At 50.9% G+C, this 16,138-nt stretch overlaps 4 protein-coding genes across 4 annotated transcripts; 2 read left to right on the top strand and 2 right to left on the bottom strand.

Annotated features, from left to right (window-relative positions):
* Positions 1 to 384: 384 nt before the first annotated feature.
* On the bottom strand, positions 385 to 3,421 carry Aspvir_008242 (sodium/calcium exchanger protein; the record flags this gene model as incomplete). Its single annotated transcript, XM_043271415.1, has 2 exons — positions 385 to 3,150; positions 3,209 to 3,421. 2 exons carry the CDS (start codon positions 3,419 to 3,421, stop codon positions 385 to 387), a joined length of 2,979 nt encoding a protein of 992 aa, XP_043127350.1.
* Positions 3,422 to 4,813: 1,392 nt separating this feature from the next.
* Positions 4,814 to 7,584, top strand: Aspvir_008243 (condensin subunit BRN1; the record flags this gene model as incomplete). The annotated part of the gene is made up of 3 exons (XM_043271416.1): positions 4,814 to 4,887; positions 4,951 to 5,530; positions 5,593 to 7,584. The coding sequence occupies 3 exons, from the start codon at positions 4,814 to 4,816 to the stop codon at positions 7,582 to 7,584; spliced, it is 2,646 nt and encodes an 881-aa protein (XP_043127351.1).
* Positions 7,585 to 8,404: 820 nt separating this feature from the next.
* Aspvir_008244 (uncharacterized protein) lies at positions 8,405 to 10,017 on the bottom strand (the record flags this gene model as incomplete). The annotated part of the gene is made up of 3 exons (XM_043271417.1): positions 8,405 to 8,929; positions 8,988 to 9,455; positions 9,520 to 10,017. 3 exons carry the CDS (start codon positions 10,015 to 10,017, stop codon positions 8,405 to 8,407), a joined length of 1,491 nt encoding a protein of 496 aa, XP_043127352.1.
* A 3,675-nt stretch (positions 10,018 to 13,692) lies between these two features.
* Aspvir_008245 (C2H2 zinc finger protein) lies at positions 13,693 to 15,702 on the top strand (the record flags this gene model as incomplete). Its single annotated transcript, XM_043271418.1, has 1 exon — positions 13,693 to 15,702. One exon carries the CDS (start codon positions 13,693 to 13,695, stop codon positions 15,700 to 15,702), a length of 2,010 nt encoding a protein of 669 aa, XP_043127353.1.
* Positions 15,703 to 16,138: the final 436 nt, after the last annotated feature.

Here is a 16,138-nt window from a genome sequence, read left to right on the forward strand (position 1 = left end):
AGAACTGTATATTGTGAAATGGAAATCCATATACCGTAGAAGGAACTTATAGCGTTATATGATTGCTTGTTTTCCATCTCTGGGCGCCTCAATTGTAGTTACTCACAGTGGGCCAGAAATTGCATTTTCAGTCGACTTGGACTTTGAAGATAACAACTCATGGATTAAGACACAGTCAGATAGACACGCTCAACTGCGGTTGTGGCCAAAAGAAAGTATATATATACATACATGACAGAAGTCATTGCCCAAATAGTAGACAGCGTTGCAAAGTAAACGTACAAGGGGTGCAGGTAGGCGCCAAACCCAAGCATGAGGTACAGTGGTATCCAAGGGAAAATTGAAAGAAGATCACCAAAAGAAGAGAGGAGCTAAGGCTCAGTGCTAGGTAACGACCTCAGCAATAACGTTCCCTAACGTGCTAAAGGCCCATAAAATGACCAGACCCCAGCCTATCTTTCGATCCATTCTCCAATTGTTCAGTGGAACGACAATCAGCAAAAGGAGCAAAGTAGTCAGAAGTGTAGCGCCACTAATGACCAGGACCTTAGAGATAGCAATCTCGTAAGAACCCTGACGGGCGACTTCCGTTTCTGGCTTCGCTTTCACAGTCATGTAAAGACCGCCCAAGCCAATTCCCAAGAGAATATTTAGCATTGGTCCTCCAAAACAGGCACTCAAAGCCATGACTGGATACCCTAGGCGGGCAACGGTAATATCGGCAACGAGATCACCCAGTGAGTTTCCGACAGCGAACACAGTGAGCCCTAAGAGGGAGTCGCTAATATTCAGAACGACCCCGAAAGTTTTGAGAAGGCTGACCACTTCCGTGGCTATGGTTGCGATCCAAAATATTGCGACTACGAAGCCCAACATGGACAGGAAGGGGCGCCAAAAAGAGGAAGGCCGCGAGGAGCGGCTATTCCTTGTACTCACCACAAGGCACGCAAGACATAGAAATGAGAAGAGAAGGGAGCACAAGGATGGGAGAAGAAGATTGCGAACTTTCATCTCAGAATCCATCGTAGTCCAGGCGATCAAGGCGACAAAAAAAGGCCCCATAAAAAGCTGTACGCAAAGCAGCCACTGGCACCAATCCTTCGGCTGAGAAGCTGATGGGGTCAGTGGTTCGACAGCAGGCAATTCGGAGTCCCATCGTCGCCTTTCTTGTAGCGACTGAGCTTTGCCCGCCAGTGAGCCCACTTCCTGATCGCCCAGATCACGATCTAGGGTTCGCATAAGTGGACTGTCTTCCGGCAGTCTCACTCGGGGTGCTGCCGACTCTCCGCCGTCCGCCGAGGGTAATACATTAGGCGCGGGGCCTACCTCAGGTTGTGCTGGTTCCACAACAGGAAGAGTAATTGTGAGTAGCAACACACTTGGCGCTGCAATGATCCCCAACAGTCGTTCTAGGAAGTTCTTGGTCCTCCAGCCAACCAAGGTCGGGAAGAGCACCGGAATAACGGACCTCGTGATGCAGCTTGGGGAAAGCAGTGACCACTTTGCTGGTGATGAGGACCGATGACTTCCATCTTCAAACTCGTTATCATGAACTTGCAACGTCTCTGTAGGGCTCGCAGCGGTCCCAAGACCTATGCTTGGCGTTCTTGAGTGCACGGAGTCGATTGCGTCTGGAAAAGGAGGAAACGGGCTGGAGGGGCTTTCCGAAGAAATCTCAGCGCCGCGCATGGCATATGAAGTCCCTAGTGGGGAGACGTCCAGCGGGGACCGCGTAAGGGGAGAGTCCGCTTGGTAGTTTGGCGAGTGAAAGGTACCTGGTGGTGCAAGTAGATTGGGGCTGGCAGAGCGAGCGGCACCTGCTAGACTTGAATCGGGGGAGGGTCTGCCAGAGGATGGTAATGATAGAGTTGCCGAGGTCTGGTCAGTTTGGGGTATCTGAGGCTGAAACGTCTCTTCGCTTCCGGAAGGTCGACTAACGGTCACATGAGGTTGTGGCGTACCGGAAGTGAAGACGCTGGTATCCAGCTTGAGCCCTGCGGCATCGTTGGCAGATACAGCACGAACTCGAGAGGAACCTGCTACACTATTCGGCGATAGAAGACGGCTGTTCCCGGAGGGTCTGCTTGTCCGGGGATGGGATGCGACTGACAAATTGTCCTGCTGTGGTGAAGGCGCGCGCGCAAGTTCTGGACTATCAAAATATCTGTCGAGCCCAATGGGTGTGCCCCGATTGATGCTACGGGATTTCTGCAGGGAAGAGAGTACGGTCTGGAACTCCAGCGCGCCAACGAGACTGGGCCTGATGGGATTCAATGTGTTGCGCCTGCGCGTAGAGGGGCGGAATACGTGCATATTCTCACTTATTTCAGCGAGATAGCGGTTGCGCGCGTTTTCATCCTCGTCACCATCTTTCCAAGCCGGCAAATCGGATCCTTGCAATGCGTCGAAATCTTGAGTCGACGGTCCGCGGAGGAGACTCCTCGACTCCGATGCAACACCGGGGTCATCCTCTTCCACCTCTTCCTCGATTTCCAGCTCTTGATTGTCTGGGATGTGGAAGTGAGCCCGTGCAGCTAAATTCCTCTCGTAGGTCCGACGACGCCGTACAAGGTACCAGTGCCAAGTGACAACCAAGAACACGTAGAAACAATACAGGCCAACCATAGTTGCTGATTCCCAGGTATGAAGCCTTCCGTCAGCTAGAAGCACCATACTGAAGCTGACAGCAATGACAAAGAATCCCACGTCCCGGACGAAGCTCCGCCGGGCAACCTTGAACGGCTGGACCAGGGCCATGGAGCCTGCAACTACCGACGTAATGAAGCTCGCAGCACCGATCAACTCCCCGATAGCCAGGCTACCGCTGTTTGACCTCATGGCAGCAAATGTGGAGAACACATCGGGGCTGCCATTTCCAAACGCGAGAAACGTGACACCGGTTAAACTCTCGCTCATCCCGAGAATGCTGGCCAAGGTACTCAAATTTATACACAAGAAGTCGCTTGCAGCAATACCTATGGTGCTGAAAAGCAAGGATAGCCACAAGATGAGGACGATGAAAGCTATAGGTTTGACGTCCGCAAATGTGCAATAGTACAGCTGGATATATGAGAGTAATCCATCCTCAAGGTCGGAGCAATTGGCATGGACGAAGGAGCATTGATCCTTGGCTTGACGGACCAGACGGCACTATCAAAAGACAAGATTTATTAGCATATCTGCGAAGAGAAATGTCTTTTATTCGTACCTCTGGCTCATTGTTGCTTTGCAGGACATCCGCTCCTCGCTTGACATGAAGGGGGGAAGATGCTGTCGAGGGATTGTTCACGTTCCCCAGAGACCAGCTGATCACCGAAAGAATGATTAACGTCAGAAAAGCCCAATAGAACGGTCGAACAGAATAGGGACGTTTCCGGCGAATCGGTGATCGTCTCGGGTACAAAGTCAGGTTGCTTGCCATAGTGACCACTGCGGCATCATGAGCAGTAGGGAAGACAGCAGAGGAAGAAATTGCGGGGGGTCATGTAGCTATTGGAACTATATAAGAAAGAATGAGAAAGCAGCAACCCAACGGAGTGAGAAACAAAGATTCAGACCGTGTGTACCTCTCTAAATAGGTGTGGTTGTGATTGAGGCAAGATCGGCTGCGGTGGAGGGACGATGGCATGTCCCGATGTCCTACGTAGCCCATCACAGATAAGCAGATAGCTACGGACGGATAAGGTACGCGACAGCCAAATGAGTGATGTCAAGCCCGAAAGGTGGAAGTGTGGCTGTGTGTTGTGGGGGAGGCGGTTCTGCGGTGATCAAAGCATCATGTCACTCCCATAGTCATTCATAAAATGAATTAATCTGAGGAGATCCCATTTTTATTGCAAAGAATATCTTGTCTCAACAGATAATCTGGATTGGAGAGTCATCTACATACCTATTTTGTATCTAGGTAGGCATCATGAAAGTCCGGAGTACGGTATAGGTACATAAACTTACCAAGAATATTTTACGAGAACGATCAGTGAAATACAAACGGTATCGAAATAATGTCTTGTATAAGACTGTATTATTAACGTAATTCCCAACCAAGTCGCCCAACCCTACCGAGCCGCCCACCTCTGTTTTCCATATAAAATGGCACTCTTTGAGACTCTGATATCTCAACAACCAATCATCTATAGGGTTCTAAGTTTAGGTATAAGGTGTAGTATAGTCATATAGAGTTATACTTATAGGCTTCAGATTCCCTAGTATATGTATATACACAGGTAACATAAAATTATGTCTGTATTTTTGGTAATATTAACTCCTTGAACATTAAGAGAGAGGAATAGTATTTTAGGGCCTTTTAAAAGAGTATTTATATACTCTAAGCCATATATAGTCTAAATATACTACTTACATTATAGCATATAGGCGTGTTGTTGAGATATCAGAGTCTCGAAGAGTGCCATTTTATATGGAAAACAGAGGTGGGCGGCTCGGTAGGGTTGGGCGACTTGGTTGGGAATTACGTTACACCATAGACGTCGGCTGAGTCATTATATGTCAGGTGACTCCCTTCTAGCCTTATGAGGCTAGTGGGTGCACAAGTGGTTGCTCTGGCATGGCGTATGTTTTTGTTGATGTTGTTTGTTCTTGACGGCCAAAAGAGGCAACCAGCACGAAAAGAGGAGACCCAGCGCCATCACACACCTGGACCGTCGGAGCCCGTGGATCTATCATCAAGAAATGAAACACAGCTTTTGAGATCGCTAATATCTTTCATATCTTCTCATTTGCTGTCAATCTTTTTCAATTTTTCTCTGAACCCTCAGTGGCCGTCAGTTATCCCTTACTGCTGGGGTAACCATTCGCCATGCCCCGCGTAGCAAATCCTAAGCATCGCCGCTCAAATGGCGCATCAACCCCTCACAAAAACTCGCCTATGAAGTAAGAACTCAGACCGAATGACGCTTTAGAATGCAAAGGAGAAGACGATACTGACCGACTCAGGATCCCTTTGAACGATGACACGGGGGAGAAGGCCGCCCGTTTGGAGGCCCGGCAAGCCCGCCATGACCGCCAGATGGATCAGATCAAGGCTGCTGTCAAGACGCCAATGCCTCCTCGACGATACACATATGACCGCGCCTCGAGTATGAGTCCCGGTACACCTAGGGGATCAGGACACCGCGGACGAGAGAGCGATGCTGATGGACGACGAGCGGTGACCCCAATGAAACGGGTCCCTATCTTGGCAAACTTCGAGGAATGGATGAAGATGGCCACGGACAACAAGATCAATGCGAACAACTCCTGGAACTTTGCCCTGATTGACTACTTCCATGATATGTCTCTACTCAAGGAAGGCGATGGTGTCAACTTTCAGAAGGCCAGCTGCACGCTCGATGGTTGCGTAAAGATTTATACGAGCAGAGTCGACAGCGTAGCGACGGAAACAGGTAAACTGCTGAGTGGGCTGGCGGACAGCCGTGAGAAGCGGGGTCGCGACACTGGCGCGGACGGTGAGGGTGCCGATGACGAGGACGACGAGGAAGGGGAAGATGGAACCACCAGAAAGTCGCGGAGAAAGGTATGGGAGAACAGTATAACCGCTTCAGTGTCTTGGAACCGGTCTGATTCTGACTTCACCAGGCCCAGAGAACACACGAGGCTACGCTTGCGCCTTCCTTTGCCGCGCTTCAGTTGAAAAAGTTTGAGCTCGAATTCTCAGTTGACCCGTTGTTCAAAAAAGCGTCCGCAGATTTCGACGAGGGAGGGGCCAAAGGCTTGCTCCTGAATCACTTGTCGATAGATGGGCAAGGACGTATCGTCTTTGACAGCAGCGACGACGCTGTCGAGGAAAGTCCGAATGACGCGGACAATACTCGCGAAGACTCGGAGGATCCTGAACACCTGAATTCCTCTTCACCGGCTCCGAAGCGATCTTCTGATGATGCTTTTGAGGACGTTGAGATTGATATAACGCCATTAGCGAACCAATTTTTCCCCGATTTGGCGCGCCTCGATGAGCAGGATATCTGTCCATCCCTCAAGAACTTTGACCTTGGCGATCCCACTGGATCACTCGACATCCCCTTTCTCAAGGCCCCTGAAGAATGGCGCAACGAGAAAGGCAATGAGGACGGACGAAGCGTAAACGATGCCTCTGGGATCATGCTCGATGACGACAACGCTGTCGGCTTTGACGACGACGATGGTACTCTCGCTGGATTCGATCTTAGTGAAGATGCCGGATTCGGTGATGGGGGTGAGGCATGGGCCCGTGAGGCTGCCCTGGAGCCAATGCTAAAAGTCCATCGCATTGACCGTGATGGCGATCAGAATCAGGACGGCGACGAGGCAATGGACGATGAGGATGGGTATGCTATATCGCTTACTCATCAACCAGATAAGCGTGACCATGAGAACATTCTCAGCTATTTTGACAATGCACTTCAGAAGAACTGGGCGGGCCCTGAGCATTGGAAGATTCGGCGTATCAAGGAACACGTGGCTGCCAGCTCTGCAAGTGCTGCGCCGAAGCAGCGGAAGGAAAAGGAGCCGTTTGAGATCGACTTCGCGGCACCTCTCGATTCAACCGTTGCTGAATTGATTTATACCCCGGCTAGTTCCAACTCCACCATTTCCCTGCCCAAGACACAGTGGAGAACCAAAGGGCGGAATTTGCTACCAGACGACAAACACTTCAACTCCAGACAGCTACTCCGTCTCTTCCTCAAGCCTAAGGCTCGCGTGGGCTCGAAGAAACTGGTGGGCTTACGTCAATTCAACAGCCGACGACAGGACCGTACCGCGGGTAATGGGGAAATGGATGAGGCCTTCTGGGCCAGTCGCAAGCAGGAGGAGGGAGCGGCTGCCGACGAAGATGCTGCCCCTGGCGCGTATGATGCCGACTTCTTCGCGGACGACGATGGTCTCGCGTTCCCGAACGGGCTCGGTATCGCCGACGATGACGACGACAACCTGCCCTTTGCAGATGCGAGAGAGATGCTGTCCCCACCAGCTGATGGAGCTCCAGGCACAGCAGCAGGCGATGCAGGAGGAGCTACGGGTATTGCTGCTCTCCTCAACATGGTAGGGGCGACGCCCAAGCCGGGCGCTGGGGGCTTTGGCTCACAATTAGTGACACAAGGCGGACGGCGAGCGCGACCTGAATACGTTGCTTATGCAAGAGTCGCCAAGAAGATCGACGTGCGGAGACTGAAGCAAGAGATGTGGAAGGGCATGGGCGAAAGGTTGATTGCTTCCACAGAATTTGATTCCACACAGCAAACGAGCCCTGGGAACGATGTCAATCGAGTACAAAATGACGAGGCCGAGCCTGATGCACCGCCAACACCCACACCCCAAAGACCACAGCCGGCCGAAGGCTCGGAAGGGCCGAAGGAAGACCGTCGGTTACGATTCACGCAGATCATGAATTCCCTCAAAACGGTCTATCCGCCAGAGAAGCTTCGTGACATCAGCACCTCTTTTGGCTTTATATGTCTTCTCCACTTGGCCAACGAGCAAGGTCTCATCTTGCAAAACGATGGTCTGTCCGAGGGCGTTGGCGCGGGTTCATTAGAAGAGATTTATGTTGCCAAAGACGCGAATGCTGTTATTGACGAAGCGTCTGCTTGAACCGATCATTTGATGGTGCACCCAGGATAAACGTCGGGGGACGTATATGCTGTATATTCTTGAATACCTTGTTCATTCAGGATGCTACGAAGTGCTACATGAGGAATTTTTGCAGGTTATGGATTGGGATGCTCGGGGCTACACTTGCGGAGTTGGTGGAATTTATATTGTTATTTACCGTAGGTTTTCACCCGATTGACCTTTTTGATGATGAATGCCTGTCTTCTATAATTTATGGCCTTAAGAGCTCGGCGCCGGTTTTTTTGCAAATGGCAATCATGAATTCATTTGCTCGGTAAAATGATCAATCGGGATTGATAGACTCGTCCTTCGCACGACATAGGACATAGCCTTGGGGAGGAGTACCTAGAGGGACCCGCGTTGGCGCACACGCAGCTACATATATGGGGCTTGGATATATGGCCATTGTACTCAATCTCAATATGATTGGAACGATCAGTAGGAAAAGGAGATGTTAAAGGAATGATAAGCAATGCATAGTGGTATATAGAATGTAAAAACGGACAGACGAGACGAGACTAAAGACAGGAGCATTAATCGTAGAAATTCAGTCATCCGTATCATCCAAGGGAATAAGTATTCAAATTTTCGACCTGTTCGCAGAGTCGACTGACTGGGAAACAATGGAGAGTTGGAAATATGATTCCAGGTGGAGCAGTAGGCTTCGTCAATGAAAAGTGCTAACAAATACAGCGTCGAGCGACACGGTTCTGCTGGGCACGGCGTAGCGAACCATTCTCATGACCACATGTTTTTCTCGGTTTTTCTTTTGTTTTTTTGCACGGCCATTATTGGTGGGTCAATGGCGAATATTCTGAGGGAAGTTGGGACTCATGGGGCTTGTGTATGCTTCGGGGATAGGGACGGCCTCGTAGGTCCGCTCGCCAGGGGCGGCAGTCATATGCTCATTGATATTCTGGGCTGGAGCCGGCGACGGGAATTCTCCTTGTTCCATCTTCGGAGTCGCCTGCTGTACACGGATGGGAGGCGGCTGCAGCTGGAACGTGGGCTGGGGCTTTGTCGGCGACCGGGGAGTTGCGAACTGCGTCGAGTACATCTCCCCATTCTCGGCGGCCGAGTAGGAATCCTGGGCCTGTTGGGCGGACACGAAGGGTGACTTGGGCATATTGGCGAAGCCGGGGGTATTGGGAGCAGACTGCAGACGGAGCTGGGCCAGGTACAGATCCGACCTGGCCTTGTCACGGCGGTCCATTGACTTTGCGAGCCGTCGCTTGGTGTAGAACCGATAGAAGACAACCGCATAGATGAGAATGGCCAGGACTTCAACCACGACCTCGATGATGGCGCAAACCAAGCCCCAGTCCTGGGAGTTGTCCAGTCAGCCTAGTCCAAGACTAGTTGGGAGAAGGAATTCAACTTACCTGCAGACGGCAGAGGAGAGCGTAATCGATATCGTTATGGAACAATTGCTCTCGAAGGTTCTGCTTGCACGACCAGCCCCAAAGGTCTTGACCCTTGCCGTTGGCCTTGGAATTCTGATAGATAGCAGCTGCGACGATCCACATGATTAGACTGAATGTGAAGAAGCAGACTGAGAAGATCGTGTAATAGACTGCGACCTTCTCAGCGCGCTTGTGGCCACCCTTCCAATACGCCCAGAAGACGATCAGGCACGAGAACAGGGAGATGCAAGACAATGTAAGGAGGAGGTACTGCGGCCATGGGTTCGTTCCTTGGGCCCAGGCGGGTAAATTGTTACGAGGAGGCAGAGATTTCGTCGCGTGGAATATCGTCACAGTCGTTGTCAGGATAGCGAGAACGATCAGACTGCAGCCGAAGTTGACAAAACGAAGGAATATCTTGGCGAGACGCACGCGTAGTTTGATTCGCTGCGAGCAGTGTGTGAGCATAAATGATCGAGGGAAGTCTGCTGATTCTTGGGGTTCCGCTTACCAGGTCTCTCGCATTCTCCTTCTCAGTAGCCTTTTCTTGCTTCTCCACAAAGAATTCTTCCCGAAAAGTAGGACTCAGGGGATTCAAAGTCCGCCCAGGAGTGCCTGGGACCTTGAGGGCACTCTTGAGAGGTGATGCTGGGGGAAGCTGATGCAACGCATGCTGAGCAGGATCGCTAGCTGCGACATAACCAAAGCCTACGTCAGACACATCGGGCTGACTTTGTGAACGACTCGGCGGGTCCGCGAACGGAGACGTAGAAGCACCCCTGGCTTCGGTAGGGGAGTGCACCGATGTCGCCTCCGCGAATCGAGCGGTTCGGGGACTCTTGAGCGACGAGGAAACAGAGGATTCAGAGGAGCTTCGCTCCGTCCGGCCTCCACTTGGTTGCGAAGAGACTGTCATTGGGAAGTGATTGTGACCACGCACGATATCAACGGGAGAAACAGCTTCGTAGGTCTGAGGAGAATTGGCCTGGCTCTCACTGGAGACCGACATTGACGAGGCGGGTCAACGCAGGAGTAAGATGGTTGATTGACGAGTCCAGCAGAGGCCAAGAGAACCAGCTCTCAACCTTGAATAAGACAGGTGTTTGCCCTGGCGTTTTCGCGGACTGTATTTGCTAAAGTACGAATACGCAGCCAAAGGGTGAGCTGCAGTAATGTGTAGGCTCAGACCTGGTGCTGACTAGTGGAGGAAGGCTTCCATTTGCTGGCAAACTAGAATCAGTATTACACTCATCGAGCAGCATCACAGATGACGAGGAGCGAATATCAGGGGCAGAAAGCGACGTCAACACTCACTTAATAGTTAAGTCGATCAGACAGACGATAATTGCAAGATCCGTCTATGGAGAGCATTAGCCTCTGGAGCATTCTTCAGCTTGAATAGCGAAGTCGACTCACCGTAAGAGTAGTTGACTTTGTGTGCTCTGTTCACTTCAGAGGTACTGGCACAGCTTGAACTTCTATACTTCAACCGATGCAGCGGCAGCAGCAGCAGCAAGAGAAGGAAGAAAATCAATTGATTGAAATCAAATCGGCGTGACCGCCCCGAATATCAATTATGAGCTCTGGGCTGGCCATCATCCTCGCCCGAAGTCGGGCGGGGGAACCCATCTTTAGCTTGATTCGATCCGGGCCTTGTGAAGGCGCAGGTGTGAGCGCTTAGCAACATGCAGCACAGTCAAGGCCGACCGGAGTGATTGGAGGAAAGATGATGTTGAGTAAAGTCAGGGACGCGCCTAGATGGGTGTAGGTTAATATGTTGGAGCAACGAAAGTGCAGGATGAGGAGGTGACTGGATGCAGAGCACACTCACTAGCGCAACAGCCCCGGCTTATCACAGTGGAGAGGATCACAGTGTGTGGTAATCCGGCCTTTTATCTACCACTGACGATGCAGGCCGTGTCACAAGGAGAGCGAATGAGACGAATCATTGTTGCATCCAGTCTGGTCTCTCTTCGACACTTCCCCGGCGCCAAAATTGATCGTCTCCTGTCCAGCCAACCATGATGGTTGCAGAACCGCTGTCAAAATCCACCTACTGCCACTTGTTTCCTCGTTCAACTGTCTAGCCGCTCAATCAGAGAATCTATCGTATTAATTTCTCCATCAAGGCCATGATATGATGCCGCTTTCGATCGAATCTGGAGTTCTATATCAATAAGTGCTAGATTTCATATGTGCACTAAGCGCCCATGATCTAGCCAACATCAATCGCTTCGTCCCTCAACTTATTGATTCAGCAATCAAAGGGGTGTTCTCCTAAAAGGAATTCACATATCATTCGAGAAAATCTATATAATCATGAGAACTTCTCTACCCTGAAAAGCTGACACCCAGGATTCTTTGTCGGATACTTAACCACAACTGACTCGTTTGGCATCTCTCTTGCTAATATGGCCTCTCATAACAGTAGTAGCTTCCTCTTACTCTTTGATACTTCTTTGATCTGAACAGAGTATATACTTTTCAGCTCATGATCGCTCGTCGAATCTTGAAAGGACAACTCTCAGTCAACTTGGGTGAGAGCTATGGGGATACAAAGAATGCAAGGGTTTTACCAGCAGAGGTATATTTTAGCGTGAAATATCAACCTGGAGATTATTGAGGAGTATGTAAGTTAAATATTACATAATCTTGATGCTGAGGATGGCATTTAAGTTCAAGATATATTTGGCAGGTGGATCGGAGACTGGGGCGTTGTCTACAGTACGGAGTAGATAGGTGATCGCTGCCCTAAGGTAATGAGGAGGAGCCACTGAGGTGTGAGTCTGGTATTGTAATATCACCTTGATATAGGTATAGATGGAAGGGGGACGGGAGTATGAACAAAGGTATCTACGCTCCGTAGTCACCTTATGGATACTGTTGCCCCGGAGTTCAGGACGGAGTGTACAGCCACCTCAAGGGATGCCCCACTGCCTTCTGAAATCAAATCAGGTTTGACTCGTCTTTCCAGTATGATAACATTGGTTCGCCAGCCACACTGCCCTCGGGACGGATTCAGCCTCATCTTTGGACATCGGGCTTATTCTGTCCCAGTGCCACTGACAGAGCAGGTGGGGATGCATGCGCAAAATGCAATGTAGACGAGAGAGATAAAAGGTACAGACAGAGTAGAGAGGTACACATACATGCAGAGTATGATTGACCTTGATGTCATTCTTGATGTTCCCGTCGAGTTTCTACGGAACAACCTTACCAGTCAGTGGATACCTACTCCGTCCTGTGTAGATGGATACGCGGCTCTAGAACATGGCTGTGCTGCGTCTTCAAAATTCCTACACAATATCTATCTAGGCAGACGTCGCTCTTTTCATTCCTCCCAACGAACGATCTTGGGAATCATCGCAAAATAGTCTCACCTTCATAAAGAGAAGTTATTCCCTTACTAGTAATTCTCCATAATTCGAATATTCTGGCATAACCACTGAAAGGAAGAGCTGTCACGTAATACACGGCGAGAGAAATTGGCCTTAGGCATAAACTATCAACCTGACAGTACCTTACCTTACATCATTACATCCAGCATGTCAACCGGATATACTTGAGATCCGGTACATCGAGACGCTGAATCTCGACCCGGCAACTTCCATTCAGAGCCCCAGCATCCATACGGTAACCAAAATACGTACCTAAGCTTTCCCCCCCTCTCCAGCCACTTTTTGTCCCTTTGGATCCTCGTGTTCGCCTTCAGAGAGAGACACAGAGAGACTGAGAGAGAATATCTCCGCTTTCTACTGTAACAGTAGCCAAAACATCACCCAGAAACACTAACCTTTACCTACCAATCCATCGATCCATCAATAATTAATCCGTCAATTGATCATTCAGTCTTCAAATCATTCAGTCCATCAGTCACTGCATCTTTCTTCCTCCTCAACCTTCTACTACCATACGGCAACAACAACCCCAAAACGGAATATATTGGAATTCGCAACCATCCCGAATTGTCGCTGTTCAATCTATCCCTTCTGTCAACCTAAGGCCTCTGATCAGGTCCTTCTCTTCCCTTCCATTTGTACGCTACTTTTGTCCTGTGCACAGCATTGTCCCCTGATTTTCGTCTTCTCCCTTACCTGCATTTGTCTGTTTCTGGTGGTCAATTTATGCGATATTGCTGTTTTGTACATCTGAAGGGGTCGATCCACCTGCACGACATTCGTTTCCATTGTATTTCAAATCAGTCGTTGCTTCGAGCTTTATTTACAGCCCAGAAAAGCATTCTTCATTCCGCCGGCACGCCCGCCACAATCCTCAAATCTCTTCCCACCCGATGGGTTAGCCGAATCCTGATACAGATTTCAGCATTCATCAGAGGCGCTCATCCGGCTTGCAAGGCTCAGTCGCTATTTTTACACTGCCATCGGGTCAATACTTCTCATCGTGGGCCCCCATATCGTCTGACAAGGCGTTTGCGAAAGCTGAACTTCCCACTCCCGTCAGCTTGCGCCACACTCGGTTCCAGGTGAGCGCCCCACGCGACGGTGCTTCCCAGTATAATGATATTACTCGTTATTCTGTGCTACTTGACTCTTGTTCTTGGGACATCTTCTTCCTCTGGTCGAAGCCTTTTAGTTTCGTTCAATGGACCCTCTTTGCCTGCCGACTTGAAGATCTCTTCGTTCTTCCTGTAGCCGTTGAACTCAAGAGATATTCATTCACTGACATGACTTCCGTACAAGTAGCTTTCCCATTCACTCGTCAACCGTTTCCGGCTGGCAACAAGCATCTGTTATCCATGGCTGCATTGACGCAATCGACTAACGAGCCGGTTGCCATCTCCAATCCCTTATCTGGAACGCCTAGCTCACTCATCTCGAGCCCGTCCGAATCCGTCGCTTTCCTGAAGCCATCGAAGCAAGATTCGAGCTTGACGTCCATCGCCAGTGCCGGACTGCACGTCTCGAGGTCGAGAGAATCGTTACCCCAGATGTCCACCACTGCACCAAGAGAGGGTCCGATGGACCGACCACAGGAATCGGAAAAGGCGTCCGAGCAGAACAGTTCGCTGGTAGCAAGAGAGGCTCTGGGTGCTAGCGAAAAGCAAAATGTCGGTTCCATCCACGACTCCATGACCATGTCGTCGGACCATATGCAAGTCGATTCAGCCCATACCTCCGGCAGCGTCCCCGAGGCTTTTGGTACTGCCGACAGCGGCTCGACCTTAATGGCCGCCCCGACTGTGGCTAGTCCGGGCCCCATAGAGGATTCTACCTCTCAGGACGGTGATCGCCCGCGCCATCGAGACGAGACAGATCTGCAGGAGAGTAGCAATAAGGCTTTCTCTTACCCAATGCCTACGGGGCATCTCGGCGATGCCCGGCGGGGTCTCAGTCTACCCAATTCTGGGTTCCAAAAAGGCGGCCAGCGATCACCGTCGGCCAAGAAGCACCGTTGTCCTTACTGTGCCACCGAGTTCACCAGACACCATAACCTCAAGAGCCATCTTCTCACCCACAGCCAGGAGAAGCCGTACGTATGCCAGACCTGCCAGTCGCGCTTTCGGAGACTCCATGATCTCAAGAGACATACGAAGCTTCATACCGGAGAGCGTCCACATATCTGTCCGAAGTGTGGACGTCGATTCGCGCGCGGTGATGCTCTTGCTCGACACAATAAAGGTCAGGGCGGCTGCGCCGGTCGCAGAGCGAGTATGGGAAGTTATGCGCCAGAGGATGATTATGGCGAGGGCGCAGTTCCTCCCGGTGCCGAAGATACCATGGACGGTCTCGTCTATGCCGAACCGGAGCGAATGGATGAAGAGGATGAACGCCGGCTCAACATGCCCAGCATCAAAAAGCACGATGCACCCTCAGATTTTATTCCACGCTCTCACTCTGGCAGCAGCCACCAGCCGCGTCAGCCAAATACATACCCTCCAATAGCTGCCGGCAGACCCTCCCCGGGAGGATTATTCCCTCCTCCCACAAGTCACGGTGGGTCTAGTGCGTCGACATCTCCTGTTTCTCAATCCGGGAATATGACTTTCCCACCGCCAGGGCAGCCTTCGGGTGCGTCGGTCTTTCAGTCTACGAACGTCACAGAAAGCCCAAGGCCCCATTCACCAAACGCTCTTAACTCGCACCAAGTCGGACATGGTCCGGAGGGCAGTGGTATCCAATTGCACCGTTCACACTCTCCCGGTATGTCGCAGTCATTCCAGCAGCAACCCTTCAGCCGATCCGGACCCTCCCAGGGACCCGTTACGAATCATGCCGCTCCTGGCTTAGGACTTCCTCCCCCTCAACCCGGCGCGCCTCAGCTACCTCCTCCACCCGGGATGGGTCCCTCGGATACGCGGTTCCCCCTTCACAATCCAGGATCTGTGCAGCCGCCACCACCCTCGGCCGCTACAAAACACGGATCTTCCCTCGGGCATTCTACCAATCACAGCGGATCCCTGTCTTTGAAAGCTGGCCTGGATGCCACAGCAGGCAATGGCACTCATCTTCCCGGTCCACATGATCCCAGCTTTGTAGAACAAAGCAGAGATCGGGAGGACAAGCTTTGGGCCTACATCCGATCAGTCCACGAAGAACTGGCGGGACTGAAAAGCGAGGTGGCCGCTTTACGATCCCAACTTGCTTCGTCAAATGTCAGCAACCTAGCGCCTTCGAATACAAGCGCCGCATCGGCTCAGCCCGAGAGCAGTTCCGGCAGCACCGGACAGCGATGACCGACATGCACTCATCTCTTATTGGTCCTCAAACTTTCATATGATGTCCCTTGTCATGTCTAATAGTTCTCCCCCTTCTTACCGCAAGTGTTCGATTACTACCTCTCAGCTGTCCTGTGGCTCAGAGTTTAGATGCCTTTGACGACAGATCATCCCATATCTACACGAGGTTTGCTGCCAAGCAAGGCTGGTGAATCTGATCCGCCGAACTCCTTCTTTTCTTCCCTTTCATTCGTGCTTCTGATTACCACCATCTCACCCACGTCTCGTCCTTGATCTCTTAGCCTCTCTAATATTCATTCCACCATTTGAAGTCACGGTGTTCGCCATGTCGAAAGTTGCATAACGCTGGGTATGATGGTTTGTCTTTGACTGTACTTTGCGCAATCTTGTTTCATAACATACTTTTCTTCCGCATTGTCTTTCCGGGTTCTAT

Source organism: Aspergillus viridinutans (assembly GCF_018404265.1).
Source record: "Aspergillus viridinutans IFM 47045 DNA, scaffold_6, whole genome shotgun sequence".
NCBI classification, from domain to species: Eukaryota; Fungi; Ascomycota; class Eurotiomycetes; order Eurotiales; family Aspergillaceae; genus Aspergillus; species Aspergillus viridinutans.